This window comes from Grampus griseus (assembly GCF_964374135.1).
Source record: "Grampus griseus genome assembly, chromosome: 10".
In the NCBI taxonomy this organism is placed as follows: Eukaryota; Metazoa; Chordata; class Mammalia; order Artiodactyla; family Delphinidae; genus Grampus; species Grampus griseus.
Window position 1 is genome coordinate 90909125 of NC_139004.1, and position 24736 is coordinate 90933860.

At 38.9% G+C, this 24736-nt stretch overlaps 1 protein-coding gene across 4 annotated transcripts in view; it reads left to right on the top strand.

Annotated features, from left to right (window-relative positions):
* Nucleotides 1-3029: 3029 nt before the first annotated feature.
* CNTN4 (contactin 4) overlaps nt 3030-24736 on the top strand; it is a gene marked incomplete at both ends in the record, with an annotated part of 493058 nt that continues 471351 nt past the window's right edge. For all 4 annotated transcript variants that reach the window (XM_082664454.1, XM_082664456.1, XM_082664455.1 and 1 more), the window contains one exon: nt 3030-3084. In XM_082664454.1, the coding sequence (XP_082520580.1) occupies nt 3030-3084 (55 nt within the window). The remainder of the gene's footprint in view (nt 3085-24736) is intronic.

Below are 24736 nucleotides of genomic sequence, written 5' to 3' on the forward strand. Positions count from 1 at the left end.
TCTGCACCTCCACCCCTAGCATTGTCCCTGCCCCCAGTAAGCACACCTGCTTATTTGTTGAGATGAATTAGAGCATTTGGATACCAGCAGAATTTTAATTTAGCAAAGTGCTAAAAGCAGTCATTATATGATGAGACCCTGCATGTAGGTTCTTGGAAACCAAGATGTTTAAGGAAGAACTGAGTCATGATTTGTCTTACACACTTTAGACTGAGTTCTTTAGCATGACTCTTGCTATATAAGAATTGTTTGAAGTGTTGAAGGCTGGAGGAGTTTGGCTGTGTGGAGCAATGTGTACAGATAAACTGTGGGATTCTCAATTATTCATATCCTTCTGGCTCAGCCAGAGAAAGCAACCCAGTCCTGTTTCATTGTGTGGCCCCCTCCCAGGATTTACAAGTCTAATTCTCGGTCAAGGTCCCACAGTTAGTGCTGAGTACACTACCTTTTCCTACAGCCACCTTAGGGTAAATCAGAGAGAGCTCCAGGCTGCAGGGGAGATCTATTACTGCCATAACTCTCACCTCATCCCACAGCTTGCTGTCTGGTTCTGGCAGAAAAACGGAAATTATGAAACTTTGTATCCTGCACCACAGTCCCACATGAGATTCGTCAATCTTCAGCTCCCTTCAGAAAACCCTGTGCTCTGGTTAGGACTGCCCACCAGGCGAATTACCATCAACGACCCCATTATTTCTGATTAGTGAAGGTGAGCCTCACCTGGATGTAAATAAACGCCAGTCGGGTTCTTGAAATCCTTCATCCTTAAAAATCTACAGCTCTTAAGAGAGCACACACTGTAAATAGCATCCTATCTTGAATTAAATCTTTACGGTGTAATTGGATACATTTTCTAAGCTAATTTTAATTGCTTCAAGAAACTGCTTAACAACGTAGATCAATCCTCTGGTCTGAGATGACATTTCCGTCGCAAAATTAATTATTAATACCCTGATCATTTGCTAAAGACATTAATAGTTTTCATTGATCAGCACATCCTGTTTATCTAAAATGGCCTAATTACCATGCATGTCAGAAGAGTATCTGAACATATCCAGTTAGAGACACAGCCCACTTTTACGCCACATCAGCACATCAGAAGTTAAGAGTCCCTTTTGTCTTCACAACATATCTAGTCTGGCTTTATCAGAAACTGAGCTATTTAAGGACGCAAAAGAAAGATGAGTTCTCTAATGATGGTTCTTCACTTTCTGTTCGCTTCATGGTAAACATAAAGGCTTCTGAGTGACCACGTGGCATCAATTAATGCTAAGAGCCCTTGATTGAGGAGCTCATGTTAGTCCATGTTGATCCATGTTCTCATGTAAACCTGTGTTCGCTCTGGTAAGTGGCAGTGAGAGGAGAAGACCCAGGTTATCAGCTTAAAAAATATCAGGACTACAATAATAATCATATCTAGCATTCGTATGGTGCTATGTGGTTTTCAAAGAGGTTTCATGTACTGAACCAGGACGTTTCTTTTGAAACAACCTTGGGAGAGAGACGGGGTGGGGTACGTAACCAGGACCTGGGAACTGGTTACCGCCCAAGCTGTAAACAGAGTGTGTTTTCTGCTTTCCTAGATTTCTCCCTTATTTTGTTAAATGATGAATAGGAAGAAGCATCATTCTCATCTTTCAAACACCAGTAGGAGCTCATCTCCTTTATGATGAGCTCCTTCCGGAGCTCATCTCCGGAAACTGTCCTCCTTCCTTCAAAATGGCATGTTGTGTTGCAGTTTTATGAAACTGCAGGTAACTGACCCCACTGGAGTAGGAGATTCTTACGGCTACATACGGCTGGGATCTCCATTTTGGCAGGTCCGGTGCCTCACTAGTGTCTGGCAAGCAAAAGGCACTCCATAGATGCATAAATCCATGTCTGGCTCATAGGATGGATGGGAGAAGGGATGAGTGGATGAGAGCAAGCCAAGCACAGTGTGAGTTCTGTTTTACCGAGGTCATGTTGCAAAACTGTGGTACCTGAAGGCAATTGGGTGGTGTTTGGCTCCCTCGATGTTTTAAAAGAATCTTTTGAAGTGGTTTCCAACATTTAAAACTTGGGAGATTTTCAAAATACAATAATGTTTTCAACTTTTCTTTGAAAAGTTGTAAGTGCTTCTGCAACCCTAGGTCTGTGCCCCACATGTTAGCCATCAGCATGAGCTGGGGGGGGGGGGTACCTGCCCCTTCAGACAGGATGTACCCTTGCCTCCCAAGGGCCCGTGAATGCTGCCTGCTTCACCTGTCCACTTACCTGCTTTGTACATCGTACACAGAACAAGCAGCCTTTCTTCACCATGGAGTTCTCCTGTTTTAAGATTCCTGGCTAACAGAAAAATGACTGTTCTTACTCATGCTCTAGATTTGTCCAAAAGGACCTAGTAGACAGCTACTCATACTTAGTAGGATTTTTCTCTGTAGGCATTGGAGCTGCATATTTCTGTTGCATTTTGGGGATGGAACATGGAGCATTGGGGGAAAAAAATGTTTGAATTGATGGGGTAGTTATAATTTTTCACACATGTAACTCCATTCTAAGACTTCAGAATTTCTCTTTAAAGTCCACCAATGCTAGCCCTGTTTTGTTCAGTGGAATTTCTTCTGTATTCACTATTTTGGGTGTATTATTAATTGGAAAATAAATAAGAATGGGGCCTGGAAACTAAGGGACTGGAAAGGGTTGGTTCACATCTGATCAGAAGCTGTTCCTACCTGCGCTTAGTAGCCACAGGGACCTACCAGCTTCAGTCTCTGCCCAAGTATTATTGGGAAGAAGGAAAGGAGCCATATTTGCTTCAATTCAAAATTTAACGTGCCTTCTCTTCTTCAAGAGTAGTTTTCCAGAAGCATTTTTATTTGTACTCAAGTAAGGATAAATTTTCAGAGCGCACAAGGAGAAGTATTCCCAAATCTCATTGTATTGTCTCTTCTCTCCCACAGATTAAAGGTTGAATACAACTTAAAAGAAACAGCTATTTTATTCACTTGTTATTGGACTTGAAACTCCTTTGACCTCAGAAACTGAAGATGAGGTTGCCATGGGAACTGCTGGTGCTGCAATCATTCATGTTGTGCCTTGCAGGTAGAGTGTCATTTTAGAACTTTTTGATTTAAAAATGCCACTGTATTTCACACTAATTCAAAAACGGGCCTTCACTTTAGATGGCAATGATAAAATCGTAAGAGTGCGCGCTACTATGACTAGCGTTTGCTGACACTTCTGAATACTCTCTCCTGATAGTCTTTTAGTGCCTCTTTCCATGGTGTTGTATCCAAAGCTAGACATTGATGTTTCACCTGTCTGTGTGGTCCTTTTACAGTTGTTTGAGCCATTATTTAGTTTGAAAGTTGTTATTTTTGCTCCTTCCAGTGCTCAGTTGCACAGAGATATTGGGCAATAAAACTGATAATATAGAGTATTGCCTACTTTGATGTCATTGGATGGAAGTTTATCTGGGTGACTCTTTCAATATCTTTGTTGGTATCACTCCGTCATTTGATACTTTCTTTTTCATGGCAATACACCTATAGCTTAGCAGGAGCCGGAAAGCGTAGACACAAGGCTTTTACCATACTCTCATGGTCACCCGCTAGACAAGGGCTTTAAAAAGTTCAAACATGCTATTTATTACCTTCTTGGTTTTCTGGAAGATAGGAGCCTACCAGCTGACATACATAACTCATTGTTGATGCTGCCTAAGTCCAGCATGCACTGAGAGTTGGTTTCCAGGTTGGGATGGCGGGTGTCTTTCCAGGTCTTTTTGAAATGAGTCTAGTACGCCTGTTTTGTTATTCAGAGTGTCAAGTCCAAGAGGGACACCTGGAATATATCTGTGTTTTTACAACATAAAACAAAAAATGACTTTTGGATCATCATGACCTTGATTCATGCATTCATTCAAATAATGTTATTGAGTATTTTACAAGGAGACAGCTCTGTGTTAATATCTGTGAATCTACTCCTAAGCAAGACAGACACAGAACTCTTATTAGCTGCGTTCTATAGCTATATTGACCGACAGCTTGATACGGCAGATTATGTGCAATTGTTGAGTAATTAAAGGTAGTAATGGTAGTGCTTACATGTATGGATCCCTTACTCATGCCAGGCACTGTGCTAAGCACTCCGTGTACTTTTATTTCATTGTCTCATGATCACTAGGAAGTATTTACTCTTTATTTTTACTTTTGTCGCTATTATTATTAATATTATTACTGAAGCATTAAGAAGTTAAGAAACTCACCCAAGGTCACCAAGCCAGGAGGTGGTAAAGAAAATAAGGTTCCAACCCAAAGCTGACTAACTCCAGATGCCATAGTTTTGACCAGCTCACTATACAGCCTTGTGGCTGTCTTGTCGATTTGTCCAGTAAATGGTTGCAAATGTACTCTTTAAATTTTGGTTTTCACTCTTTCTGCGTTTTTCTAAATGTAAACCCCATCCACTTAACAAACTTCAGAATGCCCTACCTTCAAATCCTAAACTTCTTGCCTTAGTTAGGTTCATAGCATCCTCGCCATTCCCTGATCATGGACATGTTGGCGTCTAGCTGTCTCTTTTAGAACTATTACTTTTCTCCCTCATCTGGTCAGGAGCTTTATCTCTGCCCCCTCCCCAAGCCATTGCCTCAGGCTCTGTGCCTCATTTCCTTTTCTCCAGTCTTTTCATGACCCTTGACCCTCCCCAAAGTCCTTAACTGAGATAATCTGGCTGTAACTCCTCCTGACTCTGGGATATACATATTCTCTAAAGCATAACATAATGAATCGATTTCTCAGTGTTTGACCAAAGCAATGTGTTTATTTATCTCGCTGTGCTGAGTAGATATCAGAAATTAAAGGGTTGAAAATCAAGGAAGCCATTAACCTCCTCAGTGGTGTTTTGAAAAACTCGGAATTTTCACCCAAGATGTGTATCTGTGTCTTTTTTTATTCACTTAGTTTTTTGTAGGAAATCAGTATATTGATGTTTTGGTGAGTCTTTTTTGTGAACTGGTTTACATGGCATTAATATTCCCTTACCATATGCCTCCTTTGGTATAAGTAAAGTCAAGCTTTAATTAATGTTTTTGTTTTCTTGCTATTTGTCTTGATTTTATTAATTTACATAGCACTCGACACTCTGAAGTTTGAACAGATTTATTTAACTGTTCATTCTTTTCCTTTTCTATACTTCCTTAGTCATATATTTCTTGGTGAGTTTTTGGCAAGGAAAATAATTTATGTCTATTATGTTTGTCATAATTAGTGAATCTCAAATATGCTTTTTCCTGATCTTTTTCCCTAAATAAGATAGAAGACCCGAATATATAAACAGGTTCCTCCTGCAAGGGATGCACCTTGAAAGGTCTGCTAATCGTTTAAGGAATTGATTAGTAATTTATGGTACAATGGATATTTTCTCTCTTACCAAAGCTAGACTCAGTCTCTGACAGTAATTAAAAAACAGAAAAGACTACTGATGAACACAGTAACAAGGAACACATAACCCAACTACCTGGAAGAGCAAGGAAGCTAACAAGTGAATGAAACAGTCTTAAAGGAATAGTGAGTCCTGCTGACAAGAGGGAAGGCTGGTGACTGCAGAAAACTGGAACAAACATGTCCCATTAAAGTGCCAGCCAGTGCACCGCTCTGGTCCTATATGCCAGGTCTCCCAGCTTTTTGAGTTTTTATGAATAAATCTCCTAATTATTTAACATTGCCAACCAACTCAAATTAATTTTAAAATAAAAATGGAAAGGCTGTATGAAACAAATCAAAGTGGTCTTCCAGGGAGAGGCTGTTCCTAGCCCACAAGGTTGCGAAGTCTGTTTCAAGTGCTTAGTTTTTATTTGTTATTAGACACAGTGCCAAGTAAGTAGACCTTAGGATCTTTCTACTGACTTTTTCCAATAATGCTGTTGCCCTGTATGTTCCCATCAGTTGCCCTCTAGCCTTCTTTGGGTCTGTGCTCAAATGCCACTGAATTGGTAAGGCTTTTACTGACCACAGTGAATAAATAAAATAAAATAGCAATCATTCTTTTCACCAACATTGTATACCCCTCTTCTTATTTTATTTTTCTTCAGAGTTCTTATCAATATATGAACAACTATAAGTTTTGTCTTTATGCAAAATGTCTTTCCTGACCATACTGAAGCTTTGTTAAGGCAGGCATTTCTATCTTTTTAGTTCACTGCTGTATGCCCAGTATCTTCAAAATGCCTAGTACATAGTGCCATTCACTAAATAAATAAACATATGTCAAATGAACAAATGCTGCCTACTGACCAGAAAGGAGAGAGAGACCCAGTCTCCAATTTCAAGCTGTACTATGGACACAAGGCATGCTGTAGTCCCTTTCATGTTAAGGCAGTGAACCAGCCACCTCTGAGGCTAATACATACAACTGAGTTGTTTAAATTAGATAGAAATATATGAAGTATTAAAAGTGGTTATTGTGCCTTGAACTGTGTATCAGTTGTTCTTGGGGCAGCACCCCCTCGCCCATTTCTTTTTTTTGTTTGTTTTGTTTTTATTTTTTTATACAGCAGGTTCTTATTAGTTATCCATTTCATACGTATTAGTGTATATATGTCAATCCCAATCTCCCAATCCCCTCGCCCATTTCTGCTTTCAACCACAGCTGGGTTGACTGTCCCTGTTCTGTATTTTTGTTTCTCAAGCCTTTCTCTAGTCACAAGCAAGGGGAACTCTGAGAAACTAACTCTCTTCTTCAGTGCAGTCCTCACACAATGGGGCATGAGAATCAGTAGATAAAGGTCTCAGGGCCTGCCATTTAGAAGGAGAACGCCTAGGCACATTCTACACGGTTCCTTTGAGGTCCCCAGCAAGACTGAAGCCCCGTTGCCCACAGTACCCTCTTCTACCTTCTCCTTCTCACTCCTACTTCCTGGAATTATCTTCCAAATAAACTGTTTCCAGTCCTTCTTTCAGGCTCTGCTTTTGGGGGAATCCAAACCAAAAGCATGCACACACCAATTAGTAGCAGAAGAGCAGCCCAGTATTGGTCATATCAGTAATTAGGACGAAACCAGACAGAAAACATGGTTTTGACAGAAATGATTGAGATGTTGACTGTGCTGTGGATCCATATGTGTACATGCGTGTAAGGACTTATGTGAGTACATGCATGCCTGCCTCTATATAGATATGCCTGGAAGTATTATCCAGGTCCTGCAACCAGGTAGTTTTAGTCTTTTACTTGCTTTACTATTTACTAGTTTTATTATTAGCCAGCTGCCGGGAAAGTTGTTTTTGCCTCTCTGGGATTCAGTTTACACCTCTGTACAATGAGAGTGTTGAACAGATGGTTACTAAAGTTCTTTCTAACTCTAAGAATGTATAGTTATAGCTAAACACATGATTTGAAAGACAGATATGTATGCTGAAGGGTTACAGCTAAGCCTGAAACTGTATTCATCTAATACGAAATTTCCCACAGATCCTATGCCTTACTGTGTGTTACTGATTCTGTTCACACTGGCAGATTTGAGAAAAAGAATAAAATGGCTGGTCCATATGTTCATATGGAACAAGAGGTGTGAAGACATTTAAAAACCCTCTGTGAATGGGTGAAAAAAATGTATGTTTGATGTAGTCTCAATTGATGTTGGTTTCAGAGAGGCTAAATTTATTCCCATCTCTGTGGTGCAGTTTACCAACTTCAGCAGTTATTTCTTTTTGAGAAAGTGCATCCTCTCCAAATGTAAGCATTTTGTTGGTCTGTTCACAAAATTTCTGCTGCTGTTACAGCTGCATCTGGGGTGGGCAGGGCAGAAAGCATCCTGTGTCATTCACGTGAGGCGTATTCTGGGATTAGTGAGTGTTCTCAAAATTGGAGCAAGGAGGAGGCCTGGGTTGAATAACCACAGTGGTGTAGCTTGAATCTATGACAGTAAGAAATGCAAACCAGGGGCCACCACCTGCAGTCAGAGCATGTGGAGACACTGCCCAGTGGTCCTCAGAAGGCATCTTAGGCTTAGGAAGTGTCTTTATCACTAAGACTAACGTAGGCCGTAGATGGTTTTGGCTTATTCTAGGGTCAGAGAACACAGATGTACAGTAGGAACCTCCAGTATTTGTTGATATTGATAGTAGAACTCGATAAGCACAATCTTATCGAGTTACTCCTTAATCAAACATTCCTGCAAAGCTCAGGACCTGCCCTAAAACATCCCTGCTCCCCACCATCATGCCCATATGGCCCCATCAGAATGCAGAGAACACAGAAGTGAGTTTCAGAGTTTGGCCTCACAGCGCAGCAGCCAGGAACAGTATTTCACTTCTCAAGACTCTCATGTTTCCCCAGAATAAATAGAAGAACAGACAGCTCTCAAATAATTCCAGACAGATATTAAACCTAGTACTGCCTGTTTTTGCAAAAGTAACAAGTGTTCAATTAAGATCAAAAGAGAGTTGAGTAAATGTCAGTTTTCTCGCAGTTACTGCAAAGCCTAGTTCTGTACTGAATTTTTATTTTATTGTTTCTCTTTCTAAGAAACTGGCTGGCCAGTGCATTTAGAGTCATGCTGACTGCAGCCAAAGAATGGATTTCCTATTTCTCTGTGCTGTCTCAAAACCATGGCCATGAAATGAAGCCAAGGTAGTAGAAAGATTTAGCAAGAAGAAAGCTAATAACTAGATTAAAAAGCAGTGACTCCAGTGAAGAAAATTCAGGAAAAGAATAGGGAGAAGTATACCCAAAAAATAATAAACAGCAAATGGAAAACTCCTTTTGAATATCAATTTAAGTACTTAAATACATTTCATGGTGGGAAAATATTAATCAGTAATAAAGATGTTGAGGTAAATAGAGAAACTGGCAGCAATTTTATATCCCCACTGGCATGGACATATAGTAGCAGTGATACAAACCAAAAGTTATTAGAAATATTCAATTTAAGACCTCTCCTGAAGCAAAGTCATTAATGGCTTCATTAGGCATGCTCAGCCAGGCTGGTTGTCTTAACTATAAATAAAACTCCCTTGCTGATAGAGTCTGGGACATGTTGTATTAAAAAAAAAAGATTGAAGTCTGTTGAATGAAATAAATTAGGAAGAGGGGAGAAAAACAGACAAGTGAAAAATCCGAACATTGTATGCATTTAATATCAGCTAATGTGATAATGCTTGGTTGAAATGTGGGATCAATGATACTGCCTCAGAGGTTGAGGGCAGGTGAAGGAATAGCCGTGGCATCTCCTACCACACCAGAAACACCACCTGGAGATGAAGTGAACCTGGAAGTTAAGAGCATGGGTTTTGAAATGAAATAGATCTGCCACTTATCAGCTGTGTGATGAAGCTATTTTCTCCCCCTAAGTCTTGGGTTGCTTTTTTTCCCCCACGTATAAAATGGGCAAAATAAGTGTTTATTGGGGTGTTTATGAGGATTGAGATCATGTATATGTGCTCTGTACTTAGTGCAGTGTCTGATCCTTGCAAGCAACACTGAGTGTGAGCTGTCATTCATTGAGTCATTTAGCCCATATTAGAGGACCTGCCGGTGCTAGGATTGTGCTTCTCTAAGAATGTAGTTTAGCTCTAAGTGAAAGATCATCTCTGTCCTCTTTGCACTGCTGCTGCTGCTGATGCCACTACTATCAGCTTCTTAGCACATGGGTGTCTCGCTCTTCTTCAGTGGTTGAAGCAGAGTTCAGAGCATCTTTGTCGCCCTTCCCCCACCTTTACAGATGTGACCTCATCTATAAAATAGGGATATAATAATAATAAGCTTCTCTGAAAAATAAATACCTAAATTGATTAAACTTATTTATATGTGTAGAGCACTTAGGAAGATGTCTGGCTTAGTAACATGAACTAAGTGTTACTTGCTGTTAATATCACCACCATCATCATCATCATCATCATCATCATCATCATCATCATCATCATCATCATCATCACCATCATCACCATCATCACCACCAGCAGCAACAAGCCAGGGGGCAGCCATATGCATGTTTAGCAGCCACAACTTTTAGGGTCTGCCTCCTGGCAGCAAGGCCCCTGGGACAGGTGCCAATGGAGCCAACTATCTGGGGGCCTGGCACTGGGAAAAAAGCTGGGGAGGTGTTTATGATGGGCCTTCTAGAAATTTATCAAGTTGCAGAGTTAGGGGTTCTAAACCGAGAAGGATCTGGTGGTTCAAAATGATGGAAGATTTTTAAATGCATTTTGCTAAAAAAAAAAACAAAACAACTACAATAAAGAAAGGAGCACATAGAAGACCCTAATGCATGTGATGGATTGGGCTCGAGCAGACTCCTTTCCATTCTTTTCACCCCCCAGACTCCCATTAGTGATGTTAACCATGTAGTTCATCTGTAGCAAGAACAGAGTTTGATGAGGATGTAGCCCCACACCACCCTAATAATGCCCTTAATTTGTTTAGCACTTGTTAGTCTATAAAATATTTGCGGAACAGTGTGTTTAACAAATCTGTTAGGGCTAGAGACAGGCACAATAATAACATTAAGAGTAAACGTCTATTGAACATTTCTGTGCCAGATGTAGTATCATATTCTTGAGTGCAATATCCCATTTAACCTCAGAACAACACATTTCCTAGATAAGGGGTTGCATGACCTGCCCAAGGAATTAGAGCTCATACAGGTCCTGCTCATACAGGTCTATCCAGCTCAAAAGCCAGGGCCTCTAACAGTTATGCTATGATATCTATCGACACATAGTGCCTGTCGTCATGGGGCTTACCATCTTGTAAAATACTACAAACCAGTGGCTCTCAAAATGTAGTCCGTGGATGAACAGTGTCAGCTGGTAACTTATCAGAAATGCAGGTTCCTGGGCCCCAGGCCAGACCTACAGAATCGTAATCTCTGGAGGTGAGTTCACGTTCTCCCTCCAGGAGACTGATACTTCCAAAAGCTTGAGAGTCATAGTAAACGGTCTTGAGAGGCAAGTCAGGCAGAAATTGTCATTATTCCAGTTTTACATATGAGATTCTGATTGGTTAGGGATCTGCTCAAGGTTATATTCCTGACATCAATGGCATCAGCTGGAACCTAGGCTTTCTGATTCATAACCCAGTGGTTTACTCTTCCCCCAGTACATATGCTGCCTTTATACTCAAGTCAGTCTGGCTTTCAGGGCAACTTATTGAATACCTGACGATACAAAGGAAGGGCTTTTTATGTGGAAGAGGTGTCCTGAGTATTGAAATGATTTAATTTTTCTGCTGAGCCTTATTTCCTTGCCTGTGAACCACTAACAGGTATGATATTGGCCTGTGCTCTTTCTCTGTTTTGTGATGTAATGAACGCAAAAAAGACGTTATTTCTTAATTTTAAAGGGAAATAGAATTATGTTGCAGCATCTTTGGAGAGCAGAAAATAAAGGAGGAATGTCTCCTGAGCCTACAGCTAGAGTACAATTACTGATCATTCTGGTGAACAATAAGGTGTGAGTTCTGTGCTTAGAGAGATAAAAGAAAAATAGTTTTCTTATTTCACAGAACCCCTAGTGGATCGCTGGGATGTTTTGTCTTTTTAGAGTAATCAAGAATCCTTTGCCTTAAGAAAGGTAACAGATTATTTTGTTTCAGAAAGAAGTGATTCTAAGGCAGAGGGCTCACCCCTTCAGATCTCAATTAAGACTTATCTCAAAGGCTCTCATTTCTAAAGCAAGGTTTTGAGAAATGACCACAGAGGACTTCTCCTCTACAGACTTAAAAATTGTGCTCAAATTAGCCATATGTGGCTATTGCACCCTTGAAATGTGGCCAGTCCAAACTGAGTTACCGGACTCTGTAGTAGTTTCCTAGGGCTGTTGTAACAGATTACCGCTAACGTGAGTGGGTTAAAACAACAGAAATGTATTCTCTCACTATTCTTAGGCTAGAAGTCTGAAATCCGATGTTGGCAGGGTCATGCTCCCTCTGAAGACTCTAGGGAAGGATTCTTCCTTGCTCCTTTCTACCTTCTGGCTGTGGCAGCAGTCTCTGGCCTTCTTTGGCTCGTATTAGATACATCACTCTCATGTCTGCGTCCATCCTCACATTGCTTTCTTTTCTGTGTCTGCACTTCTGCCCTTGGATGTGGGAAACCTACTACAAAGAAGGAATATAAAATGCCTCATTGGTAATTTTTATATCAATTATGTTGAAATGAATATGTTGGGTTAAATAAAACATATGTATTTTGCCAGTTTGTTTTTACTTTCTTTTAATGTAGGTACTAGAAAATTTAAAACTACCTATGTGCCTCACACTATATTTCTGTTGGATAAGCAGTGCCATTGAAGATAGAGGAACTAACCTACTAATTCTTAACCTATAACTGTACCTGAGAATAATTCCCTCCTTTTCTTGTCTTTGTAGAAGTAGAAACCCTGGCTAGTAGCCCCAAAGGGAAGTTGACTAGGGGTAAGTGTAGAAGGGAGAGGTACAAAATGTAAATTCGCCAAGTTGCTGATTCAAAGCATAAGGTAAATGCTTCCCCTTGCAGATTTTAAGCTTCGTAGAGGTAGGAATATTTGTTTTATTCATTAGTTTTAAGAGGCATATGGGATAGTACATGGCACAGAGCAGGCAGTCAATAAATAGGATGTAAATGAAAGAATAAATTTAACTGACATCTTTTGTGGATCTACTATGTGCTTTTCCATTCCCTCCTTGTTTGACCTTCTTTTTTTTTTTTTTTTTTTTTTGCGGTACGCGGGCCTCTCACTGTTGTGGCCTCTCCCGTTGTGGAGCACAGGCTCCGGACGCACTACTGCGCCACCAGGGAAGCCCTTGTTTAACCTTCTTAACAACCCTGGAGGTCAGGCATCACTAATCCTCTCTAAAATTATAGTCTTGGAAATTAGACTGTGAGAGGCTGTGGAACTTGTTCAAGGTCAAACATCTAGAAATCCCCAGAGCCAGTATTCAAATCTATGTCTTCATACTCCAAGTACTGTGCCCTTTTCTACCACAGGGCCTCAGAGATGCCTTCATAGAGGAAAGAATCACCATCTTATATCCAGCAAAAACAGTGAAACAGTAAAGACCAGAGGACTTCTTAAAAAGTATTTCCAGAGAGCTTGCAAATTGCATCAACAAAAACAGAAGTAATTTATACACAAATATTCACAGCATGATTATTCACAATAGCCAGAAAGTGGGAACAACCCAAATTTCCATCAGTTGATGAATGGATAAACAAAATGCCATATGCCCATGCAGTGGAATATTATTCAGCCATACAAAGGAATGGAGTACTGATATGACAACACGGATAAACCTTGAAAATATTATACCAAGTGAATAAAGCCACATATTCTATGAACCTATTTATATGAAATGTCCAGAAGAGGTAAATCCATAAAGACAGAGTGAACCAGAGCAGAACTTAGGAGGGTTTAGGGTGTGATTTTTAGTGGATATGTGTTTTCTTTTAGGGTGGTACAATATTCTGGAATTATCTAATGATGATGGTTGAACAACCTTATGGATATACTGAAAGCTACTTGTCTTAGTCTGTTCAGGCTGCTTTAACAAAATACCACAGACTGGGTGGCTTGTAAACAGCAGTTCATAGTTCTGGAGGCTGGAAGTCCAAGATCAAGATGTCAACTTGATCAGTTTCTGATCAAAGACTTCTTGCAAATCGCAGATTGCCCACTTCTCTTTGTGTCCTCGTATGGTGGAAGAGGCAAGGGATCTCTGGAGTCTGTTTTATAAAGGCACTGATCCCATTCGCGTGGGCTCTATCTTCAGGACCAAATCACCTGTCAAAACCCCACCTCCTAATACCATCACATCATGTCACATAAGGCATGAGTTTTCAACACAGAATTTGGAGGGACGCAAACATTCAGACCAGGGCATCACTAAATTGTACATTTTAAGAGGGTGAGTTATACACTGTGTGAATTATATCTCAACAAAAAATAAGTCTTCTGAGAAACAAAACTAACACAAGTGGTACTACCTCCTGAGAGAGCCTGTCTTGCTGTCATGAAGTCAGGGTTATTGGAGCCAACTTCCCTCAGACATGATTCACAGGATTATAAACCTATCCCTTATCTTAAAGACAAATTGACTGCACTGACCAAGGACACACAGATAATTAGTGGCATAATCCGAGTCCAAGTTTCTCAAACTCCAGGCCTCGTCTCTCTCCCACTTCCAAGGGGCAGCTACTGCAATAAGTGAAAAAGAATGAGGGACAAACCTCCCTGGGAGCATGAACCCTCTGACTTTAACTCACCTGAGGTGTCATATCGGATCCCTCTGGAAGCGAGAAGGAAGAAGGAGAGCTTCTGTGCTGTGAGAGGGATCTTGAGGAGTCAGGATGTGCACTGACTTCACCACTTCACCGATTTTCAATTTTGTCGCATATCAGCATCTGTAGGGAGCAGAACATCTTTTCATTTCCTGCCTGTCTGTACCACACACCCTGGGGGACAAAATTAAAAACCCATAGTATTGACTATGTGATTACCACACACCCCATCAGAGGGTTATATCCCAGACCAAAGTCTTGAAAATACTTTTGATACAAAAAGGGAAGGCAGTTGCCTGGATTAAGAGTGCCTGAGGGAAGCATGATGTCATATATATTATTTGAAAGGTATGAAGGCTGTAATGCGTACGTTGCTTGAACTAGTTAAGTAAAAGGAAACAAAAATCAATATAAACTCCCTCGTTTCAGCTATAGTGCTTCCACTTAGATGACATCTACACCAGAAAGGAATTAACGCAGCCAGAAACGTATTCTGCTTGTTGATGTGGAAACAAATGTCAAAATAGACAACTTACGATCAACCTGAGATACTACAGAAGAAAGCATTACTCTTTTCTAAGGAACTTTGAAGGCTAGGCCAGTGGTTAACATAGCAATCCCTTGCAGCAAATACGTTACTTCCACAGTCAGAGATTTACGGGCTGTCAAAGTTGTGCTCTCATCCAGTCTGTCTCTACTTGGGCAGATTTGAAAACCAGTGAACAAAAAGATTAATTCCTTTGCCCAAGTTCACATGGCTAATGACTTTCACAGCAAGGGTTAAATTGAGAAGCTTTGATTTACCTTTCTCACAATAATAATAACTTTTTCTGATTTTGACTTGATAATTGTTTTCTTGTTATTACATCGTAAGAAGTCTAAACTCTATTTATGTAAAGGGACATGGAATTTTATTATTAGAGGTGTTTAGGACAAAAGTTTTTGATTGCCTTTGTCAACTATTTTCCCACTGGAGATGGTGGTTTTTAGTAGGTTGTCTAATAATCCCCTATAGACTTTTGATAACAGCAGCAAATACATTTTGAGAAGAGATTATTTTCTTAAAGTTAGTTAGAACTTTTTATTTCTTTGAAAATACTTACACATTCTTTACTAATTTATTCACTTATTTCGTTATTTACTAAGCATCTATTACATGCTATGTGGTGATAGATGTTGGGCATACAAAGTTATTTGTGGTTTAGTCCATGGTTTAAGGTGCATATAATCTTGATTTTAAATCTTGAACTTAAATCCAGATTTAAGTGAGAAATCTAGGCAAAATACACTATTCTTCTCAATGAAACATAATGTTAAAATATCAGAAGCTATTTCCTTGGTACAACCTATAGTGGAAAGCACCATGATCCTGGGGCTGAGATAAATCTGGGTTCAAAACCTTTCTCTAAGTATAGTTACTAAATGTATGAAATAGAAGAAATTGCTTAATTCTCTGAGAAATTAGATGTAAAATACTTAGCACAGTGACTGGCCTGTAATCAGAGTGTAATAATAATAAAATGGGCATAACCTTCTTCCCCCTTTACCACTGAGTCCCAATACAAGCGATGCACTTCCATCTACTTCATAGAGTCCAGTGGATCCTGAATTACATAGTATGAATAAAGAGGGAAGAGAACAGTGGGAGTGAGAGAGAAGGAGAGAATGCCAAAATCTGGCCTATCATGAAACAACTGTGGAGGAAAGGTCAAAAGTGATATTGTTTAATTTTGTTGTGAAGTTGACTAAGAAGGGGCCAGGTCACAACCTCCTTTGTAGGTAGGGAAGGAAAAGAAGGTAGGATTGATGACCGTTTCTCTTATGTAATTATATTATTCTAAGAATAAATCTGTATCTTGTTCTCTCTATAGCCATATAGATAAAAATGTTTATAAGCATTTTATTACTGTATATATACCCACTCTCTCAGGCTGTATGCTAATATTTGAATTAGAGAATTTTGAAATAGAGAATACTATATCACCCATCTAATACTTTATTAACTATTAATAGTTATTATTTTACCTGATGGTTCACATTTCTTACCATTGAAACATTACTTAGAGTCCTGGGCAACTTATTCATTACTGATGATGATGATAATAATAATAATAGCAATAATTACTGTCCAGCTGTCTCCTCTAAATCCTCTAAATACATTATATAAATTATATTGGACCTAAGATGGCTAATATCATCATTTCTGCATTATAGAGGGGCAACTAAATTGTAGTGGCTGAAGATCATGCAGGAGTGGCTTCACCAATACCAGGTGTCTTACTCCTACTCTCACCTGGTCAACACCAGCCTCAGACCTTAGCAGGGACCTTCTGGAGCAACACTCTTCCTTTTGTAGGTCGTCTCCTGAGCAGGAACTCAACCTTTCTGTCCCTCCCCCAGTGTTGTGCAGTTTAGCCCTTCATCATCTTCCTCCCGAGTTATTGGTTAACCCGTTACTCTGGAGAAAACTAGATTAAAATGTGTAGATGTTACCTCCCAAAATTGCTTTATATTTTGTATGCAGTCGCAGTGTAGTGATCCTGCTTTCTCTCCCAGGAGGTATCTTTCCTCCAGCTCCCCACAAAAAAAATTGTCTCTTTGTTTTTTCTCCACCCCCTGGGGTAATAGTCATTATCTCTCCCTCTGGCCTATCCCTGCTCTGTTCTTTCTCCCTCCCTCCTGCCTTCCTTTACTTTCTCAGTCTAATTATATCTTAGCTTAGAATACAGATGTAAAGCTAATGAAATTGTCTTTAAACACTCCTTCAAACTCCCAACTGTTCACCTCCCTCTGTGTTGAAATGAGTAAAGTTTTAATTTATTTGTTTAAAACTCACTAGGCTAATGTATTCATAGAGCAGATGCAGTATGCACTTTGTATATGCTATCTTCTGTGCTTCCTTTAAAGGAAAGGGTGAAATTCTCTAACAAAGTCTTATCCACAGAATAAAATACCGCCCCCCCATGGGAATAACGATAATTCAAAGAACCGAGCAAAACCAAAATAAATTCCCATCTCTGAGCAAAAGAGTAAATAATAAAAATGCAGCAGTATTTGTCTCGGTCAACAGTTTTTGCCAGAACTTGATGTGATATTCTCTGTAGAATTTCACTGAAAAGTTATGAACTTCTGCTAAGACTGGCAAATAGGAGTTGCACACAAGTGATCTTTGTAAAATAAAAATTGTCAAGTAAAAGTGAATTCTCCCCTCTCCTCTTGTTTCTCTTAGGCAGAATTCTTGGACACTTTGGGAATGCTTGTCTCCCCAGTGGTGTGATATTTGCACAAAAACTTGGTTTTAACATAATATTTATTTGCACAAAAACTTGGTTTTAACATAATATTTATCTAACTGGAAATAGAGTCAAGTTTGAAGTTGGTGCTCTGTATTCCTTGTGTTTCCCTTATGATTTCATAGACTTGCTCTATTCAGTAGCATTCAAGATGAGGAAAGGGGGCCCTGAACCAAGGTGGTGGAGTAGAAGGACGTGCTCTCACTCCCTCTTGCGAGAACACCAGAGTCACAACTAGCTGATGGGCAGTCATCGACAGGAAGACACTGGAACTCACCAAAAAAGATAACCCACATCCAAAGACAAAAGAGAAGCCACAATGAGATGGTAAAAGGGGCGCAATCACAATAAAATCAAATCCCATAACTTTAGGGTGGGAGACTCACAGACTGGAGAACACTTATACCACAGAAGTCCACCCACTGGAGTGAAGGTTCTGAGCCCCACATCAGGCTTCCCAACCTGAGGGTCCAGCAACAGGAGGAGGAATATCTACAGAATCAGACTTTGAAGTCTAGTGGGATTTGATTGCAGGACTTTGACAGGACTGGGGGAAACAGAGACTCCACTCTTGGAGGGCACACACAAAGTAGTGTGCACATCAGGACCCAGGGGAAGGAGCAGTGACCCCAGGGGAGACTGAACCAGACCTACTGGCTAGTGTTGGAGGGTCTCCTGCAGAGGCGGGGGGTGGATGTGGCTCACCATGGGGACAAGGACACTAGCAGCAAAAGTTCTGGGAAGTACTCCTTGGTGTGAGCCCTCCCAGAGTCCATCATTAGCCCCACCAAAGAGCCTGGGTAGGCTCCAGTGTTGGGTCGCCTCAGGCCAAACAACCAACAGGGAGGGAACCCAGCCCCACCCATCAGCAGTCAAGTGGATTAAAGTTTTACTGAGCTCTGTCCACTAGAGCCACACCCAGCTCTACCCACCACCAGTCCCTCCTATTAGGAAACTTGCACAAGCCTCTTAGATAGCCTTATCCACCAGAGGGAAGACAGCAGATGCAAGAAGAACTACAATCCTGCAGCCTGTGGAACAAAAACTACATTCACAGAAAGATAGACAAGATGAAAAGGCAGAGGGCTATGTACCAGATAAAGGAACAAGATAAAACCCCAGAAAAACAACTAAATGAAGTAGAGATAGGGAACCTTCCAAAAAAAATTCAGAATAATGATAGTGAAGATGATCCAGGACCTCGGAAAAAGAATGGAGGCAAAGATCGAGAAGGTGCAAGAAATGTTTAACAAAGATATAGAAGAATTAAAGAGCAAGCAAACAGAGATGAAAAATACAATAACTGAAATGGAAACTACACTAGAAGGAATCAATAGCAGAATAACTGAGGCAGAAGAACGGATAAGTGACCTAGAATACACAATGGTGGAATTCATTGCTGCGGAACAGAATAAAGAAAAAAGAATGAAAAGAAATGAAGACAGCCTAAGAGGGCTCTGGGACAACATTAAACACAACAACATTCGCATTATAGGGATCCCAGAAGGAGAAGAGAGAGAGAAAGGACGAGGGAAAATATTTGCAGAGATTATAGTCGAAAACTTCCCTAACATGGGAAAGGAAATAGCCACCTAGTCCAGGAAGCGCACAGAGTCCCATACAGAATGAATCCAAGGAGAAACATGCTGAGACACATAGTAATCAAATTGGAAAAAATTAAAAACAAAGAAAAATTATTGAAAGCAGCAGGGGAAAAATGACAAATAACATACAGAGGAACTCCCATAAGGTTAACAGCTGATTTCTCAGCAGAAACTCTACAAGCCAAAAGGGAGTGGCATGATATACTTAAAATGATGAAAGGGAAGAACCTATAACCAGATTATTCTACCTGGTAAAGATGTCATTCAGATTCTACAGAGAAATCAAAAGCTTTACAGACAAGCAAAAGCTAAGAGAATTCAGAACCACCAAACCAGCTCTACAACAAAAGCTAAAGGAATTTCTCTAAGTGGGAAACACCAGGGAAGAAAAGGACCTACAAAAACAAACCCGAAACAATTAAGAAAATGGTAATAGGAACATACATATCAATAATTACATTAAACGTGAATGGATTAAATGCTCCAACCAAAGGACACAGGCTTGCTGAATGGATGTGAAAACAAGACCCATATATATGCTGTCTGCAAGAGACCCACTTCAGACCTAGGGACACATTCAGACTGAAAGTGAGGGGATGGAAAAGATATTGCATGCAAATGGAAATCAAAAGAAAGCTGGAGTAGCAATACTCATATCAGATGAAATAGACTTTTAAATAAAGAATGTTACAAGAGAAAAGGAAAGACACTATGTATCAGTCCAGAGGAAGATATAACAATTATAACTATATATGCACCCAACATAGGAGAATACATAAGGCAACGGCTAACAGCTATAAAAGAGGAAATAGACAGTAACACAATAATAGTAGGGGACTTTACCACCTCACTTACGCCAATGGACAGATCATCCAAACAGAAAATTAATAAGGAAACACAAGCTTTAAATGACACAATAGACCAGATAGATTTGATTGATATTTATAGGACATTCCATCCAAAAACAGCAGATTATACTTTCTTCTCAAGTGCGCAAAGAACATTCTCCAGGATTGATCACATCTTGGGTCAACAGTCAAGCCTCAGTAAATTTAAGAAAATTGAAATCAAATCAAGCATCTTTTCTGACCACAATGCTGTGAGAATAGAAATGAATTACAGGGAAACAAATGTAAAAAACACAAACACATGGAGGCTAAATAATACATTACTAAATAACCAAGAGATCACTGAAGAAATCAAGGAGGAAATCAGAAAATACCTGGAGATAAATGACAATGCAAACACGGCAATCCAAAACCTATGGGATGCAGCAAAAGCAGTTCTAAGAGGGAAGTTTATAGCTATACAAGCCTAACTCAAGAAACAAGAAAAATCTCAAATAAACAATCTAACCTTACACCTAAAGGAACTAGAGAAAGAAGAACAAAAATACCCCAAAGTTAGCAGAAGGAAAGAAATCATAAAGATCAGAGCAGGAATACATGAAATAGAAACAAAGAAAAGAATAGCAAAGATCAATAAAACTAAAAGCCGGTTCTTTGAGAAGATAAAAAAAATTGATAAACCATTAGCCAGACTCATCAAGAAAAAGAGAGAGAGGACTCATCTGTAAAATTAGAAATGAAAAAGGAGACGTTACAACAGACACCGCAGAAATACAAAACATCCTAAGAGACTACTACAGGCAACTCTATGCCAATAAAATGGACAACTTGGAAGAAATGGACAAATTCTTAGAAAGGTATAACCGTCCAAGACTGAACCAGAAAGAAATAGGAAATATGAACAGACCAATCACAAGTAATGAAATTGAAACTGTGATTAAAAATCTTCCAACAAACAAAAGTCCAGAAACAGATGGCTTCACAGGTGAATTCTGTCAAACATTTAGAGAAGAGCTAGCATCCATACTTCTTAAACTCTTCCAAAAAATTTGAAAGGAAGGAACACACCCAAACTCGTTCTTTGAGGCCACCTTCACCCTGATACCAAAACCAGACAAAGATATTACAAAAAAAGAAAATTACAGACCAATATCACTCATGAATATAGATGCAAAAATCTTCACCAAAATACCAGCAAACAGAATCCAAAAAAACATTAAAAGGATCATACACCATGATCAAGTGGGATTTATCCCAGGGATGCAAGGATTCTTCAGTATACTCAAATCAATCAATGTGATACAGCATATTAACAAATTGAAGAAGAATAACCATATGGTCATCTCAATAGATGCAGAAAAAGCTTTTGACAAAATTCAACACCCATTTATGATAAAAACTCTCCAGAAAGTTGGCATAGAGGGAACCTCCATCCACATAATAAAGGCCATATATGACAAACCCACAGCAAACATCATTCTCAGTGGTGAAAAACTGAAATCATTTCCTCTAAGATCAGGAACAAGACAAGGATGTCCATTCTCACCACTATTATCCAACATAGTTTTGGAAGACCTAGCCATAGCAATCGGAGAAGAAAGAGAAATAAAAGGAATACATATTGGAAAAGAAGAAGTAAAACTGTCACTATTTTCAGATGACCTGATACTATACGTAGAGAATCCTAAAGATGCCACCAGAAAACTGCTAGAGCTAATCAATGAATTGGGTAAAGTTGCCGGACACAAAATTAATGCACAGAAATCTCTTGCATTCCTATAGACTAATGATGAAAAATGTGAAAGAGAAATTAAGGAAACGCTCCCATTTACCATTGCAACAAAAAGAATAAAATACCTAGGAATAAACCTACCTAGGGAGACAAAAGACCTGTATGCCGAAAACTATAAGACACTGATGAAAGAAATTAAAGATGATACCAACAGATGGAGAGAAATACTGTGTCCTTGGATTGGAAGAATCAATATTGTGAAAATGACTATACTACCCAAAGCAATCTACAGATTCAATGCAATCCCTGTCAAATTACCAATGGCATTTTTTACAGAACTAGAACAAAGAAATCTTAAAATTTGTATGGAGACACAAAAGACCCCGAATAGCCAAAGCAGTCTTGAGGGGAAAAAACGCAGCTGGAGGAATCAGATTCCCTGACTTCAGACTATACTATAAAGCTACAGTAATCAAGACAATATGGTACTGGCACAAAAACAGAAACATAGATCAATGGAACAAGATAGAAAGCCCAGAGACAAACCCACACATCTATGGTCAACTAATCTATGGCACCAGAGGCAAGGGTATACAATGGAGAAAAGACAGTCTCTTCAATAAGTGGTACTGGGAAAACTGTACAGCAACATGTAAAAGAATGAAATTAGAACACTGCCTAACACCATACACAAAAATAAACTCAAAATGGATTAGAGACCTAAATGTAAGACCGGACACTATAAAAGTCTTAGAGGAAAACATAGGAAGAACACTCTTTGACATAAATCACAGCAAGACCTTTTTTGATCCACCTCCTACAGTAATGGAAATAAAACCAAAAATAAACAAATGGAACCTAATGAAACTTAAAAGCTTTTGCACAGCAAAGGAAACCATAAAAAAGACGAAAAGACAACCCTCAGAATGGGAGAAAATATTTGCAAACAAATCGACAAAGGATTAATCTTTAAAATATGTAAACAGTTCATGCAGCTCAATATTTAAAAAACAAACAACCCAATCAAAAAATGGGCAGAAGACCTAAATAGGCATTTCTCCAAAGAAGACATACAGATGGGCAAGAAGCACATGAAAAGCTGCTCAACATCACTAATTATTCTAGAAATGCAAATCAAAACTACAATGAGGTATCACCTCACACCAGTTAAAATAGGCATCATCAGAAAATTTGCAAACAATAAATGCTGCAGAGGGTGTGGAGAAAAGGGAACCCTCTTGCACTGTTGGTGGGAATGTAAATTGATACAGCCACTATGGAGAACACTAAGGAGGTTCCTTAAAAACGTAAAAATAGAATTACCATATGACCCAGCAATCCCACTACTGGGCATATACCCACAGAAAACCATAATTCAAAAAGACACATGCACCCTAGTGTTCATTGCAGCACTATTTACAATAGCCAGGTCATGGAAGCAACCCAAATGCCCATTGACAGGCGGATAGATAAAGAAGATTTGGTACATATATACAATGGAATATTACTCAGCTGTAAAAAGGAACGAAATTGGGTCATTTGTTGAGACGTGCATGGATCTAGAGACTGTCATACCGAGTGAAGTACGTCAGAAAGAGAAAAACAAATATCATATATTATCGCATATATTTAGAACCTAGAAAAATGGTACAGATGAACCGGTTTGCAGGGCAGAAATAGAGACACAGATGTAGAGAACAAACGTATGGACACCAAGGAGTGAAAGCGGCGGGGGGGTGGGTGTGATGAATTGGGCGATTGGAATTGACGTATCTACATTGAAGTGTATAAAATTGATGACTAATAAGAACCTGCTGTATAAAAAGGTAATTAAAAAAATAAAAAGTTGAAGGGGAAAAGGAGCTTATCAACTAATTGTACTTTATAATTGTTTATGATTTCATAATATCTAAATTAATCCCCAATTCAGTAAATAAGTAAATGAATAAATGTTTTGTTCAGTGATTTGGAATCACTTTTGAAGAAAATGTAACTATGTGTACTAATGAATGAAAGTAATTACCACTTATAGTGATAATTATTTCTTGACGTATACATGTATTAAATCATTATGTTGGATACCTTAAATTAATACAGTGTTGTAGGTCAGTTATATTGCAGTAGAGTGAGGGAAATACAAACACTATTACTAACATCAAAAAATTAAAAAAAATACACAGAGAAGAAATCACTCTTGAAGTTTGTTCTTACCTTTTTATTATGTTAATATAACAGAAATCCGAGGAATCTAGAACAATATTTACCACTTTGTAGTTTTATAACTTTAAGTAAATAACTCTACGACTTAAAACCTGAGATTCTGCATAAGTAAATAATGGAATGGAACCAAAATGAGTTTTCTGGGCTAGTGTTACCCACACTTCAGTGATCATCTATTTCTGTTCAATCTGTATACTCCTGGTATACAGAGTATTATTATTTACTCCAGTTTTATTTAGCCAGCATTTTATTTATTTATTTATTTAAATTGAAGTATGGGTTCATTTGCAATGTTGTGTTAGTTTCAGATGTACAGCAAAATGATTTATATATGTATATATATATATATATGCTTTTCAGGTTCTGTTCTATTATTTTATACTTTATTACAAGATATTTACTTCCATTTTTATTAACTCTTCTTTTACCAAAAGAACTTCATCATAGCAGTATTATTTGATACAAGTAAAAAATAAGCATAAAGGTAAATATTATAGAAACACATGCATGAAAGCCTGTCTTGTTCTCAGATGACTCTGATTCCGAGTCCTGATTATTCTCCACAAAAATAAGACTGTCAAATGTTAGACAGGTTTTTAAGACATGCTGGCATCAACTCAGACTTTCTTCTTTATTTTAATCAGAAGAAATCAAAGAGAATTGAAGAAGGAATGAATTTATTCTGGAGTGAATCAATATTATTTAGTGCCTTGTCTCTCTACAGTCTAAAAATTATGTCTCATACCGGTGCTGTGCATCCCACATTTTGGGAAATGCTAATATAGAAGGTTGACATTTTTTCGCCC